Here is a 23,354-nt window from a genome sequence, read left to right on the forward strand (position 1 = left end):
ATGGTTAAGGAATTCTCCAAGAACTCTTGAGTCAGGAGTACAGCAAGCAAGAAAAAACATAAGATACATGATTCCAACTTGCAGCAGCGACTGGATCGTTGCTCTAATATGAATTGATTAATCGTATGAAAATAAAAACTTCACTGGAATTTTAGAATTATTAATATTGGACGAGGCGAAGTTCGTTGGGTCAGCTTGTATATAATAGATTATTACAATATTATTAATTAATAAATTTCGAATTCGAACCCACGCCGTCAAGGTGGTGAGCCCCAGCGCTCATGGGCCGATTTTCTAACCGGCGCTACCGCTCGGTTGTCGCAGAGCCCCCGGACACATTGATTAGAAACAATATTTGGTTGAAATTAACACCGTAACCAATTGGTTTTAAGAAAGGGATACATTCAAGGGAAATGTTCCAATTAGTGTTGTGCCCTATGAATCTTTTGGCGGGATTGATTCATACGATTCTTTCGCCAAAGATTCATTCAGATGGATTCATGAATCTTTTGAGATTTGAATCCTCTTATGAATCTTTCGAAACCTGAATGAATCTTCATAAATCTTTCATGAATCTTTCACGAATCCCCATGATTCTTTCATTGCCGTGGATCATGCGACCAAAAAAGGGGGAGTCGCTCATTTTGTGTACATCACGTTTCACCAGTTGCTGAATCTTTGGAATTTATGAATCTCTTATTAAAAGATTTATGAATCTCTAAAACGCAAAGAACCATTCAGATTCATGAATCTGAATCTGAATTACACAACTCTAGTTCCAATTATTTTTTAAACGGAAACAAGTCGCAGCCACGTGCTACGTTCGATTGAAAGCCCAACTGTACTTCCATGGTTTTCAACTTTTAAAGCTTGTGTTTATGAAGACATTAAAACCTAAAATTAGATTAGCAAATAAGGAATCTTAAATAGGAAAATTTGTGAAAGCATATTTTCATAACTTTGCCTGAGAATATGCCTCTAATAATATAATAACAAATTACTGCATCTGAAAGTGAAAACGACCGAAGGTGCAACATCAATACTCGTGGTTCAAATAACATTTCCAGCAAAAACAAGATAAGAAAGGCTATTAAATAAAAGTAAGCGTGAAACGCGATTTATGATTGAAGAATAGCGTTTTTTCTATTTTTTCAAATTAATAAAGATCGCTTAGTCGAGACACAACTATTTCTCTTTCCAAGGTTGATGGAACCAAGCAAGCTTTACATGAAGAGCATAGCTTTGTTGAAAAACCTTTGCTGTAAGTCGAAAAACCATATATTTTAGCACTAACAACTTTATAAGAAGTTAAAATTTGAATATGCGTCAGATTAAATGTTTAAACCAATTGAATGTGTGGAAGGATTTAATAAAAGAAGGAATACATTTCTTGATCTCTAGTAATGCAGGATAAGCAACGGTTGTTAGCGAACTAAATCGACAGATATAAACAGCTTAGACGAACGTCAAATGTAGTAGACGAAAATAAAAACAATAATCAGTACGATCAACAACTAAAATATTATAGCCGGTCTTAGTTGTTTTAAACGACTTAGTTGCATAGAACAGCTAAGCTAGTAAATGTGCAGGAAGTTGGAATAATCCCCACGAATGCATAACAGCATCAAAGAAGTAGGTGGTCGGTAGAAAGTATTTTAGTACTTGCGAACGAATTGTTTTTGTGACCGATCACTGCAGCGCATATCAAATGAAGGTAAACGACTAAAATTAAAATTTTCCATTTAGCCTGATTGTTCTATGTTTTAGATACCAACAATCCCCCAGCATGGAACCGTATTTTATACGTCCGGTGGACATAAGGAATCGGGCACTTTTCTCACTGATGAGCTTGTTATCGTATCGGGGTTAATTTTCAGTGATAACGATACACTGGTGGAAGATATAACCAACTCACTACGCCGCTGCCCGGTTATAGAGCTTAACAAATGTGATAAGCTGAAAGAAGTTGCCGAGTTGGACTTTCGGGTGATTCGAAAATCCAAAGACAGTTTAGAGGAACATGCTGCTCGACCCTGTATGATGGTACACTCCGTGCGCGTGAAGAACTGTTTGGAAAATGTTTTAAATGACCTACACGTGTCCATTGATGGCGAATCTAAGCCCGTGAACAGGTACAGCAGCCTGTATGCCAGCATCGCTATCCTGTCCACCAATACAGGCACCGTTCCTTCTTGGGACCATATTAAAGCAATCATAAATCGTTGGAAATCACCAAAAGACGAGCCAACTAATATTTTAGATAAGGTTGTCGCCATCTCTACCCCATTTGGAAATGAATCCTTCTATAACACCGTTAACGTAGGACATGTTACTAACATGTTCGGTGAAAATGATTGTCTGCTGCTGCTCGATATACAGCTGAGCTTTGGATGCCAAGGAGGGGCCGTATATGATCGACAAATGTAAATTTTTGGGATTGTAAAAGTCACATGATCCAAATATTCCATCTAATTATAAATCATTATGAATTTTAGGAAAATCAAAGGAATTATTATCGGTACGACGTTCGTGCATCGCAATGAGAATGTAACTTTTCCGTTGGCAATCAACGTTGATGAAATAATAAGCATCACATCCAACAGTCGGAACCTGTGCCAAAGCCAAGTGAATCCTTTCCCAACGCAAGCAGTACGGTCCGTTTGTATGATCGATTCCCAAGGATGCTGGGGGACTGGTTGTGCGTTTGAATTGAATGGAAAATGCTACATCATTTCTTGTTCGCACGTTCTCGCTACGGTATGTACATGCTGGTCACCTATTCTTAATGGCAGTCTAATGAAAACTAGCGGCAAATATTTGCAGAACAATATCACCTGTACCTTCAGCAATCAAACTTTTACGAGTCCTAGGTTAATCTACAAAAATCCTACTTTCGATAGTGCGTACGATATTGCACTAATGGAAGCAACATTCGAAGAAGCTCAACGTTCCAATTGGTTTTGTCGGTTGGCCAACTATATTCCCAGTGTAGGGCAGCGTCTTTATGCTGTTGGGTTTCCTGTTTTCAAATCACTTGCTATGGGATCAAACTTTAAACCTAGCATCATACCTGGGAGAGCTACGAAGTACAGCAAAGGAATTCTTTTCACGGACTGTTCGGTGCAATACGGTAATTATTCTTTGCTCATTTGAATTCGCCACGATTTTGGTTTTTTGAAAATTTTATTTTGTTCAACAGGGCAAAGTGGAGGACCTATATTTGACGAGAACGGGTGTCTGATTGCAATTGCTGTTTCGAACTTCAAGAGCTCATTGGATAATCGAATATATCCTTTCCATAATATGTGTGTTCCGGTGAAAGATATTTACAACATACTGATGCAATTCTCTCAAACCAATGGTAAAGCTCCGAGCAGTTTAATCCGCAATTGTTCTGTATCTAATAAATTCGATTCCCGTTTTCATTCGCAGACCCGCTCGCGCTGGAACAGCTGCAAGCTAATTGGGAGATAAGAAGCAAATGGAAACTCAAGCCACCCATGATTTTGAATAAACTTTAATGTTTCGGAAAGGTGTTAGTGGGGAGGGGTACTGTAGTACAATATATTGTCATTCTAATTTTATTGATTTAATCAAGATTTGGTAAACGGAACATTTTGGGCCTGGTGAAAATAAAGAAAGAGATGGAATCATATGATTTGCCAGAGTTGTCAGTTTGTTTATGCCAAAAAGTCATCGCGAGGTGCAGACTAGTGATGGGGAAACTGAATCCCTACAGAGATTCGAATCTTTCGATTCAAATCCATTCCGAGATTCGGATCTTTGAATCCGAATCCCAATCCGTCATATCATGCGTGCTTACCTAATTTACCGATCTTTCATATTATTTGTTACTTTAACAATTGTACAATCAATGGTTGAATTGATCCAAAGGCTAAATCGAGCTTTTGAATGGTCCCCAGGACCATCTGGATCGCTATCGCTATCCGCTCCAAGGGGGAGCTGTTTCATTTCAGTTCCGAGGAAACTACCCACCACTATGCGCACAATTTGAGAGAGAAAAGAGAATTGAAAATGCTCTCGCAACATCGCAAAATCTCTCTTTCGAAGAGAGAGATTGCGCATCGGGACCTTTCGAACTGGGTTTTCCTGGGATTATATGAAAATGACATTTGGAGGTTTTCGAAGAGTTTCGGTCGACCGGGCCATGTTTACAATGTGTCGCAGTATTAATTTCTCCAAAACTGGAAACGATGGATAAGTCTTTACTTCGACAAAGTTGTTGGTCTGCAAAAGACCTTTCGTTTGAGGGGTCTGTCGTAAAAATCGGTCCACAGAATCAAAAGTTATTGGCAATTTGGCTGTTTCGGCCATTTTCCCATACAAAATCATTTTGCAAAAACTAAGAGGCCTTGAAAATCTTACTATCGTTAAAGTTGTGTGTCTTGAGCAGACCTTTCATTTAAGGGGTCACATGTACAAATCGGTTCAGCAGTTATAAAGTTATTAGCAATTTGGCAAGTTTTTGCCTAAATGGCTATTCGAAATATTGAGTACGTTGTTCCGGAGATTTCCGAAGCTTTTCGAAAAATAAAGTTTCTCAAAAACTAGATAATATAGAATGATCTATTGTTACACAAAGTTGTGTGTCTTGAGCAGACCTTTCATTTAAGGGGTCACATGTACAAATCGGTTCAGCAGTTATAAAGTTATTAGCAAATTGGTAATTTCAGCAGAAAATACCAACCAAAGTTTCTGCACCTACGTCTCAGAATTTCATAAACTAAGAATTACGGAAGAGTCTTTGTTGCACAGAGTTATCAGTCTTTAAAAGACCTTTCATTTGAGGGGTCTGGCGCTAAAATTGGTCAAGCCACTAAAAAGTTATTAACAAATCAGCTATTTCAGCCATTCATAAGGCAGTTTGATTGTTTCAATTTGAAATCTTTGATTTCTGAATGAATTTCACGACAATGACGATTCACCAGCCTGGCCATTCAACAAAGCTACCAACTTTAACACGTTGTGCCAACGCAAAACCATCAGTCACAGCGTAAAATTGTCGCCTGAAAGGCCATTCTTAGAATCGAACCATTGTGGTAGCCAGACGAACGTTAACGTTTCGTAACGTAAATCGTTTTCAAAGCAAAGTGAAGTTTAATTGGTGTAAATATGTCTCAAATGGTGAATGCTTTGCAATGCAATTGTAACAATAGTGAAAGCAGTGTGCCAGACGGGATATTGTGCCAAGATGCACCAACAGTCACATTCTCGGAACCTGTGGTAAGTGTGGAATGTTTAAGTTTTCGTTTTTTTTTTGTATTAAAAACGTTTGGAAAACGTATATAATTAATCTATATTGCTTACTGTAATATGTGGTCATATGTGTCTTCCGCGACGACTCAATGGGTTATGCGGTGAACACCCGATGGGTGGAACGATTAAATAAGGGTAACGGTACCAATAGTGGTGCACTTTGTAATGTAACTAACAATATGATGTAATTTATAAGTGTTAACATTAAAAATAGACTAAAAAATCGTATATTTCTTTCGAGTTGGTTGCTCCTATAATGGTGGTATGTAGTATTGGGTCGTGTGCTACTGTGCTACCCAACACACACACAGCACCACACACGACACAGAAAAAAATGTGTTACCACAGAAAAGTTTTACCAAATAATACAGTCATAACGTTATACCAATAATTTGTATGAACCGTTCTTTGGTTCCTTGGTGTACCCATTCCATAACTACCATACCAGAACACCTCCCCTCTAAAATTAATGAAAAACAATTATAGTTCAACAATTATTGAACGAGTTTTCACAAAAATTAGTACACATACTGCTCACATACTGACCAGGCCATGTCAGCACGACGTGCTCAACTGCGAGCGGGCCAGTGAAGAAGAAAAAGAAGACTGCTCACATAGGGACATACCATGGTTTGAAATTTCATCTTTCTAGGGGAAAGGGAAAGGGGGGCTCCCATACTACCCCATACCTTAAAAATGGTTAAAATGCAATATGGGTATCAATTTCGCAGAATTTATGGTTTCTAAATCGAATGACCTCACTATTAATGTTCAATCTTAGCCCAAACTCCCTCTACCCTCCTCCTCTTCTTCAGCAAATCAATAGCATAGCTCAAAACGAAAAGTGTTAATTCTCATCACAAGTATGCAACGCAAAATCTACTAAGTGTATCTGTGCCAAACTTGGCTGGAGTGTAACTCATTTTCTCGAACTAAATCGAACCCAGACATCCCAAACTTCTTCTATCTTCTCTTACGTAACAAATATTCTCAATCACACATAATCGGTCTAATCAATTTATACTAAACATAATCATAAGAAAGACAATTTTTCAAGTGTGAAATGTCCAACATTCTTATGCCTCCTTCCTGCCTATAACTTTCTATCGTCTGGACGATAGAAATTAAGTAAAACAATATAATGCCACATTACTACGGATGCGACGAGTTTACAAAACGCGTACATATCATGGGTTGACGGTTTTACTGGGGTATTTCTCATACTTGCTTCAATTGATTAATTTTAAATGGTTTAACCAAGGTGGAAGCACAATAAGATAGCGAATGCAAAATGTATATCAACATGGTTTCGTCGACTAAAGGTAATACTAAAAAATACCACTATCCCCAAAACGCTAAATTTAACATTGCAAAACTCAAGATACTGAATGAAAACAGTCTTTCGTTTGGAATTTCTTTCCACCCGGATGAAATCGGGTTAATCAGCTAGTATTTGTATAAAAAAAACTGCCCTCCTACGAAAAAAGGCTACAATTGAAGCGCGATAGGCACAAATATACTTTAAATAAAAACGACAGGAACCTAAAATTCCAAAAGGAGGATTTTCGAATAGATCAGCTTTTAACAACTTTAACTTGAAAAGACTTTTTATTTAAGGGGTCAATCGTGAAAATCGGTTGAAAGAATCAATAGTTATTAACAATTTGCCACGCGGTGCCGCCGGTGGGTTGTATTCTGTTCCAATCATCTTGCATGCGTGTTTAGAGATTGTCCGTTTACGAAGGAAATCATCTAAAATCTTCCATAGGTGTTTTACCAGGTTCATATCTGGACTCTGTGGGAAGCGAATGGAGTTGTTTACGGCTGTGTGTTTAGGCTCGTTATCTTGCTGGAATAGGAATCTTACTTGAAATCCTAACTTCTCGGCGCTTTTTATACAACTGTCTTTCAAAATTTGAACGTAGGTTTTGTGATCCTTTATGCCATCAATGAAGTGCAACTACCCCACTCCTGCTGCTCTAATGCAACTCCAAACCATGTCGGAACTTTCACCAATATGGTTCACCAATGTTTCACCGTTGAAATAAGATTCTTTGTTTGCATCTCAGTATTGCATTTTTTATGTGGTTAAAGCTCGTGGCTCCACCTTTTCGTTGCTTATTGTCGAATGTTTTTGTAACGAAGAATCGATCAATTGCCGATTGAGCTTTAAAACTAGGTCTGGCCACAAGTTTTGCTATCTCATTGGTAGACTCATGCAATCAAACGATTCGTTTTTCTCGTCAAAGGTTGTTTCTAACGCTTTTCGATCTATGTTGTGAACTAACTGGACATTCCGAATTAACACATTAAGCGCTCCGTTCATTTTCACTACTTTCCGTTAAGTCATTAATTCGTCATAGATCATCGACGGTAGGTAGTGAGCAGTGCTTGCATGTTCAAACATTCCTTGTTTGGGACCTGGTTTCCCTACAAAAACGGCTCTGTCGGTTCAACGAGACTAAGAGAACGCTTAACGCGCTTTTGCCAGACCGTGGTATACTAGATTTCATTTAAATTGAAGGTAAAATCCCAAATGAGGCCCCCTAGTCGCCGCATCGTCATCATTTTTTCGATGTTAGCGCCTGGAATTAATGTAGTAGGTGGCACATCAATTCAGTTTGAATATTTGAACTGTTGAATTTCCGTTAGAAGCTGTAATGATTTGAACTAATCGGTTGAACTGGGCAAGATGGACAGCATAAACCAATGATTTGGAGTGAAATAATGAGTATGAAACGGCGGCGCGCCCGCAGCGAGCGCAGCGAGCGGACTGCGCTAGGTCTACCGAAAAAGGGAGTTTGTTATAAATTTGTGAAATAAGGGGGGCCCGTGGGTCATATGGCATGTGTGCAGAGGCGGATTAAGTGTTCTAGAAGCCTCAAGCAGCTACAAGTTGAAGGCCCCAAAAGCATACATTGCATTCAACATTCAACATTATATTTCAACTACATTACAAACTAACATTTTCCTCAATATTATCCCATGTTTTAAATGCTAAAAGCCTTGTTTTCAAAATCATATTTCACGCCAAACCATATTTGCGAACTATCCAAGAGAATCATTTTTCACAAATAGTATTTTCTATTAACAAAATTGACGAATAATTTCATAACAGCTTAGTGCAATGCAAAGTATTATAACTATGTTTGGGGCAGGGCATTACTTTTGCTAGCCCATGTGCATTATCTTCAAACTATTCTGAGGATTATCCTCTTTTGCAAAATGATCTTTACACTGTTCGCTTTTATACATGTTGGTTCATCAGTATTTTTTATGTTTACTTTAAAAAACTCAAAAATGCGACGTTTGATCTCCTTTTCGTAATCAAAGCCCAATTCATTCGCAAATTCATCACACATTTGATAAGACATGCAACTTTTTTTAAAAAATAATAAAATTATTTCAACATTAAAATTAAAAAAAATATATAAGGTGGGTAAATGATGGGGCCCTCGATAACTTGGGGCCCTAAGCAGCTGCTTAGTTTGCTTACCCCATGATCCGCCTCTGCATGTGTGCCTCACGTAATTATATATTTAACGTGTTCTTCAAAGTTAAAATTCAATATTATTTCTCTCGATTTGAGGTGTCGCACATTTATCTAAATCGTGCAGTGCTGTACGAAATTGTAAGGCTGCCACATATACTTCTTCTTCTTCTTCTTCTGTTTTGCGATTTCGGGGTATATCCTCTTACGTTGATTCGAAAACTATGTTCACTTTCACGTATTCAGAGGCGTACTGACTCTGTCCGAACTCTTATATAGGGGTTCGTCCTTTGGGAGATATATAGTAGCAGTTAGTTTGTCTGTTTTGATGGTAGTAGAGTGATAGTAGCAGTTAGTTTGTCGGTTTTGGATTAGAAATAAGGTTGGTATGTGTTTCAATACATAATTTTTCTAGTGATAGGAAGGTGTTATACGTGAGGGGGCAACAGTATTATTTTCCAGGAGCTCGAATTGGCTAGTGAATGCTCCTTGTAGCTCGAGCGTATTGGAATTTTTTATTTTCCCCGGAGATTTTTACCCGGTAGAATGCTCAAGTGGTAACCTCGCGACACTCGTTTTTGCAGAAGCTGCATTTGAATGCTGGAGTTAATTGGTGAGATAATTTTCTTTGCATTTGGAGCATTTGGCAGATTTGGCTTGGTTTCGATTGTAGCTACACCTATTCTGCGACGAAGGGTATACAATGCAATCTAAAGGTATACAATGGGTGATATAAATACCGTTATGTGAATTGTTTGTATTAGGTGTTGTGTCAAACTTTTATCGATGAAAGAATAAATGAGACCCCTGCCTTCGTTTTCTTGTGCGATGATATACCTAAACTTATGCAATTGGTGATATATTAGTTCGGCAACGCAATCAACCTAGGGGTGCGGTATGAGGGGGGCCCACGGGCCCCCCTTATTTCACAAATTTAAAACAAACTCCGTTTTTCGGTAGACCTAGCGCAGTCCGCTCGCTGCGCTCGCTGCGGGCGCGCCGCCGTTTCAAACTCATTGGTTCATGCTGCCCATCCTGTGTAGTATAATTTACAAGGTACTTATATATATAACATTATATTACTTCTTCTTCTTCAATGGCCCGCTCGCAGTTGAGCACGTCGTGCTGACATGGCCTGGTCACCAATCGTTCTCCAGGTAGCTCGGTCCATGGCTGCAGCCCTCCAACCCCGGTCGCATCCGATGTGAACACGCCCTGTTCACACACACCGCCAAAGATAGACCGGAGCACGCGCCTCTCGAAGACTGCGAGGGCGTTGGCGTCCTCCGTGAGCAGAGTCCAGGATTCATGCCCGTAGAGAACGACCGGTCTAATCAGCGTGCGGTATATGACACATTTCGTGCGTGGGAGAAGCCATCTGGACCGCAGGAGTTTGTGGAGTCCATAGTAGGCACGATTCCCCTGAACAATGCGCCTCCGGATTTCACAGCTCACGTTGTTGTCCGGAGTTACGACAGTGCCGAGGTAGCAAAACTCCTCTACTACCTCAAGTTCGTCGCCGTCCACTGATACACTGCTCCCCAGCCTGGCTCTGTCACTGTCAGAGCCTCCGACGAGCAGGTACTTTGTTTTCGTCGCATTGATCATTAGTCCAATCCTTGCGGCCTCGCGTTTCAGTCGGGTGTACGCCTCGCACACCGTCCTAGTGTTCCGCCCGATGATGTCGATGTCATCCGCGAAGCCGAGGAATTGGAGAGAGCGGGTGAAAATCGTGCCACGGATGTCGAAGCCCGCGCTCCTCATGACACCTTCCAGAGCGATGTTGAATAGAAGGCAGGAGAGTCCATCACCTTGCCTCAGACCCCGATGAGATTCGAACGGATCCGACAGCATGTTCGAAATCCTCACCTTACACTGCACCCCCTCCATTGTGGCCTCTAGCGGGCTCGCAGTCAATGTGGGGTCACTCCGGTCAAACGGTGTGACGGCGTGAACGCCTGGAATACTGGCCTCCTCGTGGCGCCACTGGACCCCCTGAAGTGATGGCAGGGGTGACGAACAGAGATCTGGGTGGGAGGGGTACCCGACCTCCCGTGCACTATCAGAGTGAAACTCTCGAAGGATTTGTGCGAGATTCCTCCTCCTTTGCCGCTGGGACCCAGGATGATCAAACTGCCTGGATTGAGTTTGGTAGTGTGCCGCAGACGGAACGGGCCTTGTAAGGTACCTTTAATCCTGGTTTTAGGTATCTAGCCCTCTGGTCTGTTTAGCCTCTCCGGAGGTTAGGATGGACCCTATGTCAGTGGACAGGACCGCGAAGACGTAGGGAGTGTTTCGGAAGGGATTCACTCTCCTGGAAGATTCACGAAGGTCACGAGTAACCCTGGTTACGAAGGAACTATTGATTTGTTTCCGGGGGCGACCGGTTACAGATGTGTAGAATGTGCATAATTTGATAATCCCCTTTTGACTGGTAAGCAGGGCGCTGGGGTTGCTCGTGACAAAGGCGGAAGGGCAGGTCTGGCTATGGGGCGACCTGTTAATTGTCGGTTAGGGATGCACCGGTGAGCGTTGGCACCAAGGTGGTACCCGTCTGACTACGACCAGGTCAATCTAGAAACCAGATTTGCAAGAAGGGGCCCGGCAGAACAGCAGCCGGGCCAAAGAGAGCACCAATAGGTGCAGAAGGAGGAAGGCGGTGGGTCTTGTCTATGGGGCGACCTGTTAGTTGTTGGTAAGGGACACACCGGTGTACTGGCGCACCAAGGTGGCACCCATGCAAGTTGCCAACTACGACCAGGTCAAACCAGAAACTAGACCCGCCAAGGGTCTGGCCTGACCAGCCAGACCAAGGAAGCACCAGCGGGTGCAGTACGGGGACGGCACGTAGATCGGGCAGGAGCTCGATTTTGCGGGCCATAAGATCGCAGATCAGAGGTGTCAGTGGAGAACCTGAGTGCAAGTCCCATTTACGGGTTTTTAGGAGGTAGTGGTGTCATGTAAGTCAGCTGTCGGATCGATCTTCTGAGCCGCTTAAGTTGCATTGCGCCGAGTCCGTCGCCTTAGGCTTGGGAAATAGCCCCTGGTAGTCAGGGTAGTACCTGTTAGACCTTTGGAGACATGCGCTTTCACCCTTCAGGAGTTAGTTGCGTGCCACAGCGTCCGTAAACTGAGATTTTTAACCTAGGGGCAGATGCCTCTTCCGTCATTGCTTCTACCGTGTAGGTGCATAGCGTGACGGAAGGTGAAAGGCTCAGAGGAGGGAGTAATGTTGGTCGTGGTCCCACGGCGGGGCCAAGTCCAATGTGAACCCTCGTCCAAAAAAATTGTGGCCTCTAGCAGTCGAACCAGCTTCTCGGGGAAGCTGTACTGCCGCATGGTCTTCCATAGCTCCTTCCTATCTATGGTATCGTAGGCCGCCTTGAAGTCGATGAAGAGGTGGTGCGTCGGGATCTGGTGCTCCCGGCACTTCTGGAGGATCTGCCGTAGAGTGAAGATCTGGTCGGTGGTGGATTTGCCTCCAACAAACCCAGCTTGGTAGCTTCCGACGAAATCTGTAGCAAGGGGCGCGAGTCTGCAGAAGAGTATCTGGGATAGGATTTTGTAGGCGGCATTGAGGACTGTGATGGCTCGAAAGTTGGCACAGTCCATTCTGTCACCCTTCTTGTACACTGGGTGGATGACACCCAGCTTCCAGTCCTCCGGTATCCTTTCCTGCTCCCAGATTTTCACAATTAGCTGGTGCATACTGACGGCAAGCTCTACCGAACCCATCTTGAATAGTTCTGCCACCAGCCCATCGCTGCCAGCTGCTTTGTTCTGTTTCAGCTGCTTGATGGCACTAGTGACTTCGTCCAAGGATGGTGGGAGCACCTCGTCATCTACCTCCTGGCTAATGTGCTGCTCAATTCTGCCTGCGCCGCTGCTGGACTCCCCCAATTCCGCTCCGTTCAGGTGTCCGTTGAAGTAGCACTTCCACCTTTCGATCACCTCTCGCTCGTCCGTAAGAATGTTGCCCTCCTCGTCACGACACATTGCGACATTTGGCGTGAAGCCGCCTTGTGTCTTCCTCAACATCCTGTAGAACTGGCGAGTTTCCCCCGACTGAGTTAGTTGCTGCATCAGTTGTTCATCCGACTCCTCGAAGCGACGCTTCTTGCTCTCGAAGAGCCGGGTTTGTTGTGTCCTCAGTCGTTTGTAGTGTTCCACGTTCTGACGGATTTCGCGCTGCAGCATTCGCTAGCTGTTTTACGTCCCGTAGGATGCCAGGACAGGGTGTACAGCCGCCCCTAACATGGGGAACAGACGCTGGTTCGAGCCGCTCCTAACATGGAGAACAGACGCTCGGGGATGAACTACTAGCAAGTAGCAGTCCATTCCCCCTCTCAATTCAGCCTTGCCGCCCATCCGCCCAAGGGGGTGGGTTTCCCCGTGTACCCAAGCTTGGATATTTAGGCGACAAGTTACCGTTCTGTACGTCGCGGACGTATTGAGTAGGAGTTGGGGAGGAGAGCCTATAGTAGCCTTCAGGAGGCGTCGGATCCAACCCTTTACAGAACTTTATATTAACCAGCATTAAATATCTACTGTATGATTATATTATTGTTATATTTTGCAATTAAAGCATGCTGTGATTAATGAAAGTTTATAAATTTAAGTCAAAAGTTTTAAAATTTTCTTTCTATCATCAGGGGAAAGATTCTATATAATAATAGCCCTTTGTAATGTTAGAGATTTTACATTATCACAAATGACATAGAATGTATTAATTACAAATTCTTAATTGATAGAAAATTTGTGTTCGTCTCGCTTACGCACACGATTTTCTTCTGAACTGAACTATAAGATGACTCGTTAGCTGTTATTCCTACATTCGCAAAATCTGCGGGAAAACTCTTGATGAATGTTACTAACGATTGCAACAACACTGATCCTTGCAATAGTTCACATTCAACTGTTTGAGGCGTCTTGCTTGTAGCATTTATTTTCTGAAGCAGCGTGTTCCAAATTACGGCTATTAAAACAACCACATATTTACTCATTTGATGGAGAAGCGTGTTTGTTTCATCTATTGTTATTGCTTTTTTATCTTTACTCCGAACCTGGGTTTTAAAGCTAAGATCGCGTCGACTCTAGTTGACCACCGAGTCACTGAATGATTGTTTTCCTTTTTAATTTTTTTTTGTTACAATTTTCCAACGATGGGTTGAAGAGGTAAAAATGCGTTTTAGCTGAAAAAATTGCACTGCTGCCTTATAATTTGTAGCTGTAAAATTAAAAATTGAATTTTATGAGTGATTTGCACATGGTATATTTCACTGTTCCGGTTAATGCTTGCGCGAAGGCTCAAGTATTTAGCAGACATATTGCAACGTCAGATGACTGTGCTCTACAGTTTGCAATATCCATAATTATTGTTTTTTTACTTCTTTTTTTCAGTTTTTTATAAGATCTTAGTACTTCTCTCCAATAATTGTGTTTCTTTCCTCTTTCATTTATTAACTTTGTGTCTTTAGTTTGGGTTACCGTATTTTATCGAATATAGTGCGCATTTTTTCTCAGATAAAAGATCGATCAAATACTATCTGCGCACTATATTCGGAAGTTACCCATTAGCAAGTAACCAAGATGAACTTCTCAATACTTTTGTTTTAGTTTAGGTACGCACTATACTCGTCTGCGCACCATACTCGATTAAATACGGTAAAATAAACCTTTTGTACAAGTTACAAATAGATGTGATGTGTTCTTTTGATTCATGGGTAATAATTAACACTTTTGGTAGTTTCCGAAAATAACAACCAAGTGCTTTCTTCTGATGCTCCGTTGGTTTTTTAGTCAAAAATGTTCTGTATTGAACTTTCTGCAGTAAACGTCATCCTCATCTTTATAACGAGGTTTTAGAACTCTCGATATTGCCATAATCTGCAGGTTTTTTTCATTATGTGGTTAATGAAAACATCGGAAAAGAATAGTTTTCATGTTGCAGCAGTTTCAAAATCAAAATTTGAAGTTGAAACAATTATTTCAGTTTCTTGTTGGCTTTAAGACATGGTAGTTGTTTCTGGCTCCAGGATCTCCGGTGCTCCTACCCAAGTAACATTTTAAGTTTTATCATGGCTCTAACGTTGTTGTTCATGCTCATCATTAAGTCTCATCTGAAGAGTAAAATATCTTAAAGGTTGTGATAAAACCTTCATAAGCCCGTTTTAAGTGTAAAAGGGCCCACTCTACAGAACGTTGTCAAAACCACCTGTTGCTTGATCGTTGTTTTTGTTGTGCTATCAAAATTGACGTTTGATAGATAACGCACAGCAGAGATAACGATCAAGTAACGGCTCGATGATAAGCTGGGTCACGCAAAATCCCGGTAGAGGGCACGAGATTGGAGAAAGAGAAGGAACGATCGCTCGCACTCTACCGTCCGGCTGACCACAGGTCGTTGCTACCGGGTTGCACCGGCGTCAGCTGATTGGGTAAACGACCTGTGGTGAAGCCGAAAAGTTCGGTTGCAGTGGGGGCGATGGTTCTTTCGCTATCAGACCGCCAAGAAGTGCAGTGTGAATTTTTTAAACGACTAATAAAATTCGTCGCTTCAAGAAATTACTGTTTTATCTTTTGGCGGGAGAAAGAAAGCGCCTTGCCGCACCAGGTGCAGCAATACCACCCCTTAAAACCTTTTCTAGACCAAAAATCACTGATTAGTTTTAAGAGAAGGTTTTAAGAAGGACTTAACAGCGTATTTACAGATTCTTCAAGTCTACTAAGATTTTAGACTTAATGAGCGGTTTTATAGCTATCCTCAAAAGGTTTTAAGGATGTCAAAATTATTAAAACTATTTTGCCTGCTGAGAAACCTCTATAAAACCAATTGGACTTGGTACACCCATGTTAAAACATTGATAAAACTTGTAAAAGTCTATTACCGCGTGACTACATTAAGCGTACCATATCAAAAAATGGTGCGGCCCAGGTGGTAAAAACCGATTTTTCTCTCTTTCTATCGCACCATCGTCACTGGTAAGCTGTCACTAGACCGTACCAGGTTTTTGGTATGGTACGCTTAATGTAGTCACGCGGTTAGGTCTTGGAAATGTTACTTGGGTAGAGACGGTTGAGGAGTCTGCATTTTCATTGTCAACCAAGTTCGAACCATTTTAAATCTTATAAATTTACCCAAACCATTTTCTTGAAAATAAATAAATTCTTCTTCTTTTTTTAATTTTCAACGGTTTACTGCTCCACTTTCAAACCGCTTCATTTAAGTCGCTTGTTTTGCGTAATTTTATAGTTGTTAATTAACTTGTACGTCGCTAATAATTACCAAACTGAACATAGCAATATGGTAATTTCTAGTAAGAATTGCGAGAACTCTTCACTTCTATCGGTCGTTTGCACACACGATCTTGGTTAACTCTCAATTATGTAGTATTTTTAAAGGGGTTCTCTGACCGGCGAGGCCTCTAGCGGCCGCCAACTCCACCCATAGGATAATCTGCCACTGCGAATGATTTATTGTAGAAATTTGCGAACGATGCGCTCCCAGGTGGCACTTCCATCGACGTAGGAGCTAAGAGGCGAGTTGTCGCTTGTAGATTACTAACTTTATTTTTCGTTCGATACGCTTTTTTACAAATTACTAGCTTATTTGCCCGGTTACACGGGCACTATGACTTTTTTTTATGTGAAAGCTATCTTCTAGGAGGTGGAATATGAAATTTTAGTCAAATATAACATTCAACGTTTTATTTCAAGTCCAGTTATCACTTGTTCACTTGTCGTCCAAGTCACTTATCGAACCGGTTAAATCGGTATTGTACGACTTCATATTATCTCAGGAAGCTTTGAAATAATTATTGCTAAGAAATGTGGATCAATTAAATCCTTCAGTTGCCTCGTGTTTGTCCATCGGAGTGAGCTCTGGATTTCGTTCTGGTTGATTTGTACATCATGGCGATATTTTTGTTTTGTGTGACTGTATTTTATATTAATTTGGGTTTTGTATGTGTTTCGAAGCACTTGAAGAATCGTGTATTGGATAAAACAGTTCTAAGGAAATTCGTCATCACTTCTGTTGGTGGTGCTTTTTGTTTTTCTTCTTTTTTTTGTTAAATTATACGGAGACCATTGCTAGTTACCCGGCGTCGAGTATTTTTTTACTTGACTCTATTGAACGCATTTCATAAGGCCCGGGCCCGGTGCCGCGCGAAAATTTTACTCTTTCCCAAATCAAGCTGGTTGCTATAGCAATCAATGCAATGTAACTGTTGGTACTTTTTGTCAAAAGAAAATACGCTTCGATATTTTTGTTCATGCTTCATATTTGTGAACAAACTGAAAATACTAAACATTCGTTGCAAGTTAGTGACCTCAAACCGAGAACCAAGCGCTTCAGGACCGATCATGAAGACGCTAATTTAGTTATTCTGTTCCGGGATTGTTGGTTTGGATAGTTTTCCCTATTCCAGCAGCAGGTTACTGGTTGCATAACACACTTGGATGTCAAACATATTGAGATACTCAGTCCTGGCACGTTCAGTAGTATTCGTGGCTACAGTGGTGACTGTCTGTTAGATAACCTGTTGATGAATCCTTTGAGAATATGACTTCATTATGTCTACATAATTTAATGCCCAAAACAACACTATGAAATTTGTATAGGTAAGCCCATCTTCGAAACTCCCCACGGCTAGAGCACGGTTGGTACTCCTTCCTCCTGTAATCCTATACTATATTTTACAATTGTATTAACTCAGTATCCATTACAGCCCATCCAGAAGACACAACATAAGATGACATCGTAGGGACGTCTGAAGTACCAGCTAACCAACCAGCCAGTCAGCCAGCCAGGCAACGCCAGTGCGTCATTATTCCCTTAATTAGGGAAATGATAGGGCAGAGCTAGTCAGGGATGCGGCACTAGATGAAGTGTAGGAGATGCGTAATTATGGCTACTTAGGCAGGGATAGTGTACTATGTATTTCGTTAGGGTTAGGTTAGTTAGGAGACGTTCGAATCAAACAACTGATAGGGCAGAGCTAGTCAGGGATGCGGCACTAGATGAAGTGTAGGAGATGCGTAATTATGGCTACTTAGGCGGGGATAGCGTACTATGTATTTCGTTAGGGTTAGGTTAGTTAGGAGGTTCGAGCATTTTCGAGCTCTTTTAGTTACTTCAAAGAGTTTTACATAGTCAATTTTGGTATGCCACCTATTTTTTCCTTGATCAGGTACGGAGCATACGGAGATAGGAATAGTAAAAATGTACCACCACCACCTTTTCATGCTTAGCGACAGGCCACACCAAATTTTGATTAGGGTATATTTCGCCAGGGATGTCAGGATCTAGTAAGACCACTATCTTTGAACGGAATCAACAGTAGCTGTTGCGTGGCTAATATCTTAGTTAGGACAGGTAACATGCGAGGTTGGTGGTGTAAGAAACAGCTTTTTGCCGAGTTTTTTAGGGAGTAGTGAGGGATGCTCTTATGACACCTTCGAGTCTGTTCTTAGGAACCGCCCGCCTCTTTGGGTGCCCACGGAGTGCGTAATATGCATTTTTCTTGGCTTTAACAAAAAAAATCAAACTAGCTGTCGTAGAATACACGCAACAATCGCACCAACGTGTTTGCTAACTAGTCCGGGTACCGGGAGAAAACAAACTATCCTATCACCATGTTCATGATTGAATTCTACCCAAAATAGATGGATCCTCTTGCCCCTAAAAGTTTACCAGTTACTGCCGCATGCTACCCGCGAAGTCCTTCCTACTATGTAGGGTACTGTGTTTTTCAACGGCCATCGCTGCCATGCCGGTAAGTATGATACAGAAGTAATTAAGGATTAGCTCACTGTTCTAATTGCACTGTTCTTCAATACATTGTTTTTACTTACATGGTCGCCTAGGTGATCTTTCATATATCTATTTGATGAATCTATGGGCCCGAAAATGCTCGCCGGAGGCTGCCGCATGTCATCGTTCTTTAGATGTTAACTGCCATTGCTGCCAGGCCTGTAAGTATGGAAAAAATGTACATCAGCCTAATGTTCCGATTGTTCATCCTTTTCATTTATGGGGTTACATGTACAAATCGGTGGAAAGAATCAAAAATTATTTACAAATTTGTTATTTCAGCAGAAAATACCTTGAAGGTATCTGTATCTAAATCCCATTCAAATGTTTATTTCATTAAATAAGAATCGAGGTAGAATATTTGTTGAATCAAGTTGTTTGCTTTGAAAAGACCTTTCATTTGAGGTGTCTGTTGCTGAAATTGACCTAGGCACTAAAAAGTTATTAGCAATTTGGCTATTTCAGTTATTATTTCAAGCTGCGACCAAGTTTTTGAAGCTTGTTGGCGCGCTGCAGCTTTATGCTAGTGGTGGGTAAACCAAATCCCCAAATCCGAATCCCAATCCAAGAAACAGTCGGTCCAAGCACTCGGATAATGGACATTCTACTGTATTTCTTTGTAAAAAATAGGTTCTAGGAATTTTTCTAGAGCCTAACTCGCAAATCGCGCAAAAAACTCAATCTATGTCCATTGGACATTCTACCCAGCGTTCGATTTGAGTAAATTTAAATCAATTACATTGTCTCTAGATCGACTAGTTATGTGACTAATTCGACTCAAATCATTGTGAGTCGATTCAAACAGTTTAGGATCAAGTCAGAATCGAATCAAATCGAGTCCCAAACAAATCAAAACAGATTCGAGTCCTAAACAAATCAAATCAGATTAGAATCCCAAACAAATCAAAACAGATTCGAGTCCCAAACAAATCAAATCTTTAGAATCCGTCAAAAGGGATTCGAATCTTTAGAATCCGTCAAAAGGGATTCGAATCTTTAGAATCCGTCAAATGGGATTCGAATCTTTAGAATCCCTCTAGGGATCGAATCTTCGAATCTTCCGAGTCCCGATTCTGCCAACACTAGTGCAGACAGATTGAAAACATTTGCGTTCTCGTGACCACCGTTTGTTGTACGGACAACAAAAAGGCAGTAAAAAGCAAGAGTTAATGCTTTGAAAAAAACCAACCAACCAGTGTAAAAGAGAACGCGAAACAGTTCGTAAAGTGCGCGAAGAAAAGCCGCAGATTGCATTGACGTACAAGACGCAGATCTCGTAGTTTGGCCGCGCTTGATCTAGGTGAAAATCGAAGCAAAACGTCGTGTTCCCGCGTAGAGCATGTATTACCATTTTGGTTCACTGGGTTTCACGTTCAAAAGTTTATAACTCGTTCGGGCTGGTAGGAATAGGTTTGCACCGCATAGTAGAGCAAAGCGCAAAGGTAGCAGTAGTAGTCCAACGTAGTAGCCGTAGTGAAACTCCCCAGTAGCAGCAAAGCAAGCAATCAAGACAACAACAACGAACTACCCAGCAGTAAATTACGCGTGATTCATAGATAGCCGTGCTGGACAGCAGCTCATTTACGCCAATTCGTTTGTGTCACCGTGTGATACGAATTAGAATAAAAAATATTCTTGGCGTTAAGCTCGTGCGTGCGGGTGTATGTGTAGTTGTATTGCTAACTTTTGTGTAATATAGAGAGTAATACCGTAAGTAGAAACACGGTGCTAAGGATAATTGTTTTTATGGGTTGTCGTATTTCGTCTTCGAACAATGAAAACCTGTTCACACCAACAGACGACAGTGAAATGCCTACTACGAGTCAGCAGCCAACCGTGGATTTCAAAGCGCGTCTAGAGCGCAAGCAGTGCCTGGTAAAAATGTTGACAATTTATCGAACACCGAGAGAGTCCAGAAGGACGGACGCTTATCGATTTACAAAGTGTGACCTATTTTCTCATGCCTGGTTTCCTCTATTACCTCCCAATTCCCCCCTGATAGGCAAAGGAAACACCGGAACCAATCTACGACCTGGAAGATTGCAATCTGAAAGATGTCCCACCGGGCGTTTTTGTCATGTGCAAGGTGCTGCGGAAGGAGGTCCTCATCTTGGCCAACAACAAACTGTCCACCCTGGCCGGCGGTGGATCACTGCAAGACTTAGCTTTACTGCAATCCTTAAATCTGTCGTACAATCGTTTCAAGAAGCTGCCGGAAGATATACACCAACTAGTAAATCTCAGGGTATGTTACCGTGCGTTAGCCGCAAATGGGTAGTGGGTGTCACTGAGAAGAATTTTGTTTTATTTTTACCCTCTCTAGGAACTATTTTTATCCAACAATGCCTTGGAAAAGCTGCCGGCTACGATTGGGCGGCTGAAAAAGCTAGAACTGCTGATACTTTCAGCGAACAATCTGTCGACCGTAGAGCAGATAGCGTTCATGACCAATCTGAGGGTGCTGGATATTAGTGGCAATGTGCGTCTTTCTCAGCTGCCCAACCAGCTGGCAACGTGTGATAATCTTGTAGACATAGTGCTGGACTCGGGGCACATAGAAAACCCTCCGGCGGCCGTGATTGCCGGTGGGACGTACGCTATTCTGAAGTATCTTTCTACGGGTGAAATTCGCCCACCGGAACAGTCTAATGCGTTGGATGTTGCTGTGGCTACCACCTCGGCGTTCATCAGTGGCGAACGTAGCGAAAAGCGCCAACAGGAACTGGGTCGTGAGCGGTACGAAAAAGAGCGCAAGCTACTCGAACGTGAACGGTTGGCGTTCGAGAAGGACATACTGACGGAGAGCAAGTTGCACGAGCAGCAGCAGAAGCGGAAACAAATGCTGCTGTTGCAGTTGCTGGAGCAGCAGAACCAAAGTGAATCGCAGGTGCACAAATTGCAGCAAGAGAAACAAACCGAACGGGAGCGACTGATCGACAACATTCTCAAAGGTATGCACTAAGTTTTTGGCGAAAATACTGCGAGATAAATTCTAATGATATATCATCTTTTCGCAGATGAGCAAAAATCGAACGAATTAGTTAGCAACTTACTAGAGCTGAAGAACGGTCCCGATCCCGCCTTCCTCGAGCAGGAACGGGAAGAGCAGCAGCGTCTGCTCGATCACTTGCGGACCCAACAGAACGATCTTCGCAAGCAAGAAATTCTCGGTGCCATGACCAGTCTGCTTGAGAACGAAATCAACATTATTCAGAACTTTCATAATCAACGGGATCAATCATCGCGCAACATACTGGAGCGCGAGTACGAGACGAACAATCTGCTGAACAATGTGTTTCTGAACTACGACCGGAATCGGCAGGACGTCATCGACCAAATAACATGCAACGAGGATATACAGAAAAGCGCGGTTGCTGCCCTGATCGCCCGCAATGACTCACGCACCTGGGGTTTAGTGGAGCAGGTGCGAATAGTAGAATCGCAGTTAGCCGCCTTGACGCTGTACGAGATCGAACGAAAGAAGAACAATCAGGATGATCAAATTGTAAGTTTAAGTTCGGGTTGCTTTTAATCTCTTACAGAACTAAATTTCGATGAACATTTCTCATTGAATCTTAAACAAATAGAACAAATCAAGCAGATTCTAGTTAAATTTTCTCGCTCCTTTTTCTAATAATGATCCCTATTTTGCACTTTTCCCTTTTAGATAAATTTGACTGACCATCGTGTCAATTTAACTTACGTTCTTACGGATTTGCTCAAACAACAGGACCAAAGAAAGCAGCAGGTAAGAAGAAACACACCCGCCCGCCTTTACGATATTAATTTTTATTTGTTTCTTCAAGCTCTTGGATACACTCAAGATCATTGAAAAACAGAAGGAAAGCGAACAGACCGACTTCTGGCTGCTGCAGTACCAAAAACTCCTCGATCGGCAACCGACGGAGCTTTCCAACGATACCGCTTCAATCGATCCCGTGCTTGGGTATCAGTTCTTGGTCAATGGCGTAGTACACTGTTTGCCATTCTTGTCGAAAATTTGGCAAAACAAGGACAAAGAATTGTGCACCGTGTCCGATCAGGACCTGGTGGACGCTGGCGTACAGAGTTCCACCGACCGGCGGGGAATTCTGTTGTCCATTGCCAACTACTACGACTATCTGAATTGCAAAATTGACTATCCGGAATGTGAGGAGTCGGTTGTGGGGACACCGATGGCTACCGCTCCGTCGACCACCAACACGCCAGATGATCCGGTCAGTGCAAATACTCCACAGTCGCCGTCCATCGTCGGAGGACGATCAGCTGAGGAACCGATTAGTCCGATGGGTGGTGGTGGTGTGACACAGTTCGCGGAATGTGTCATCTGCATGGAGCAAACGGTACGTATAGCGAAAAGAACAGTTTGTAGTATTGTTTGCTAATCATTTTTTTTTTGTTTCAGGTACAAGTGATATTCCTGCCATGTGGACACATGTGCTGCTGTTCGGGATGTCACGTGGAAATCCACGACTGTCCAATGTGCCGTGCGTACATCGAAAGAAAGATTAAAGTCATACAGCCTTAAGACCGGCCGATGGCTGCCGTCGTCTTAGACTTAGTAAGCAATAGTCGCAGGAAAGGCGCTCCCCAGTGTTATTTGCTAACATTCGTTTAATTTTAGGATAAATGCATACTACACACCAATTACTAACCGGAAGATGCGCGAGTTTACTGTCCTTTTATAAATGGATACGGGTGGAGCATTTAACATAATACTCTATGTCCTTGAAAAATTCGTTTTAAACATTACATGTACCCTTGAAGTTGTTT

General features: G+C 42.0%; 2 protein-coding genes across 2 annotated transcripts; both read left to right on the plus strand.

Moving 5' to 3' along the window:
* Window positions 1-1,575: 1,575 nt before the first annotated feature.
* On the plus strand, window positions 1,576-3,658 carry LOC131294916 (uncharacterized). The gene is made up of 6 exons (XM_058322970.1): window positions 1,576-1,714; window positions 1,768-2,423; window positions 2,496-2,757; window positions 2,824-3,130; window positions 3,200-3,361; window positions 3,433-3,658. The coding sequence occupies exons 1-6, from the start codon at window positions 1,709-1,711 to the stop codon at window positions 3,519-3,521; spliced, it is 1,482 nt and encodes a 493-aa protein (XP_058178953.1). The 5' UTR covers window positions 1,576-1,708; the 3' UTR covers window positions 3,522-3,658.
* Window positions 3,659-20,327: 16,669 nt separating this feature from the next.
* Window positions 20,328-23,279, plus strand: LOC131291673 (E3 ubiquitin-protein ligase LRSAM1-like). Its single transcript, XM_058320738.1, has 7 exons — window positions 20,328-20,456; window positions 20,584-20,826; window positions 20,905-21,532; window positions 21,599-22,086; window positions 22,249-22,329; window positions 22,388-22,924; window positions 22,987-23,279. The coding sequence occupies exons 1-7, from the start codon at window positions 20,328-20,330 to the stop codon at window positions 23,107-23,109; spliced, it is 2,229 nt and encodes a 742-aa protein (XP_058176721.1). The 3' UTR covers window positions 23,110-23,279.
* The last annotated feature ends 75 nt before the right edge of the window (window positions 23,280-23,354 follow it).

Source organism: Anopheles ziemanni, chromosome 2 (assembly GCF_943734765.1).
Source record: "Anopheles ziemanni chromosome 2, idAnoZiCoDA_A2_x.2, whole genome shotgun sequence".
Classification (NCBI taxonomy): domain Eukaryota; kingdom Metazoa; phylum Arthropoda; class Insecta; order Diptera; family Culicidae; genus Anopheles; species Anopheles ziemanni.

What these genes read in the sequence shown, in the direction of transcription:
- LOC131294916 (XM_058322970.1), top strand. An exon ending in GCCGTATATGATCGACAAAT is followed by an intron (nt 2,424 to 2,495) that starts GTAAATTTTTGG and finishes TATGAATTTTAG; the next exon opens with GAAAATCAAAGGAATTATTA. An exon ending in GGACTGTTCGGTGCAATACG is followed by an intron (nt 3,131 to 3,199) that starts GTAATTATTCTT and finishes TTTGTTCAACAG; the next exon opens with GGCAAAGTGGAGGACCTATA.
- LOC131291673 (XM_058320738.1), top strand. Translation starts at nt 20,328, where the DNA reads ATGGGTTGTCGTATTTCGTCTTCGAACAATGAAAACCTGTTCACACCA. An exon ending in ACCAACTAGTAAATCTCAGG is followed by an intron (nt 20,827 to 20,904) that starts GTATGTTACCGT and finishes TACCCTCTCTAG; the next exon opens with GAACTATTTTTATCCAACAA. An exon ending in ACAATCAGGATGATCAAATT is followed by an intron (nt 22,087 to 22,248) that starts GTAAGTTTAAGT and finishes TTTCCCTTTTAG; the next exon opens with ATAAATTTGACTGACCATCG.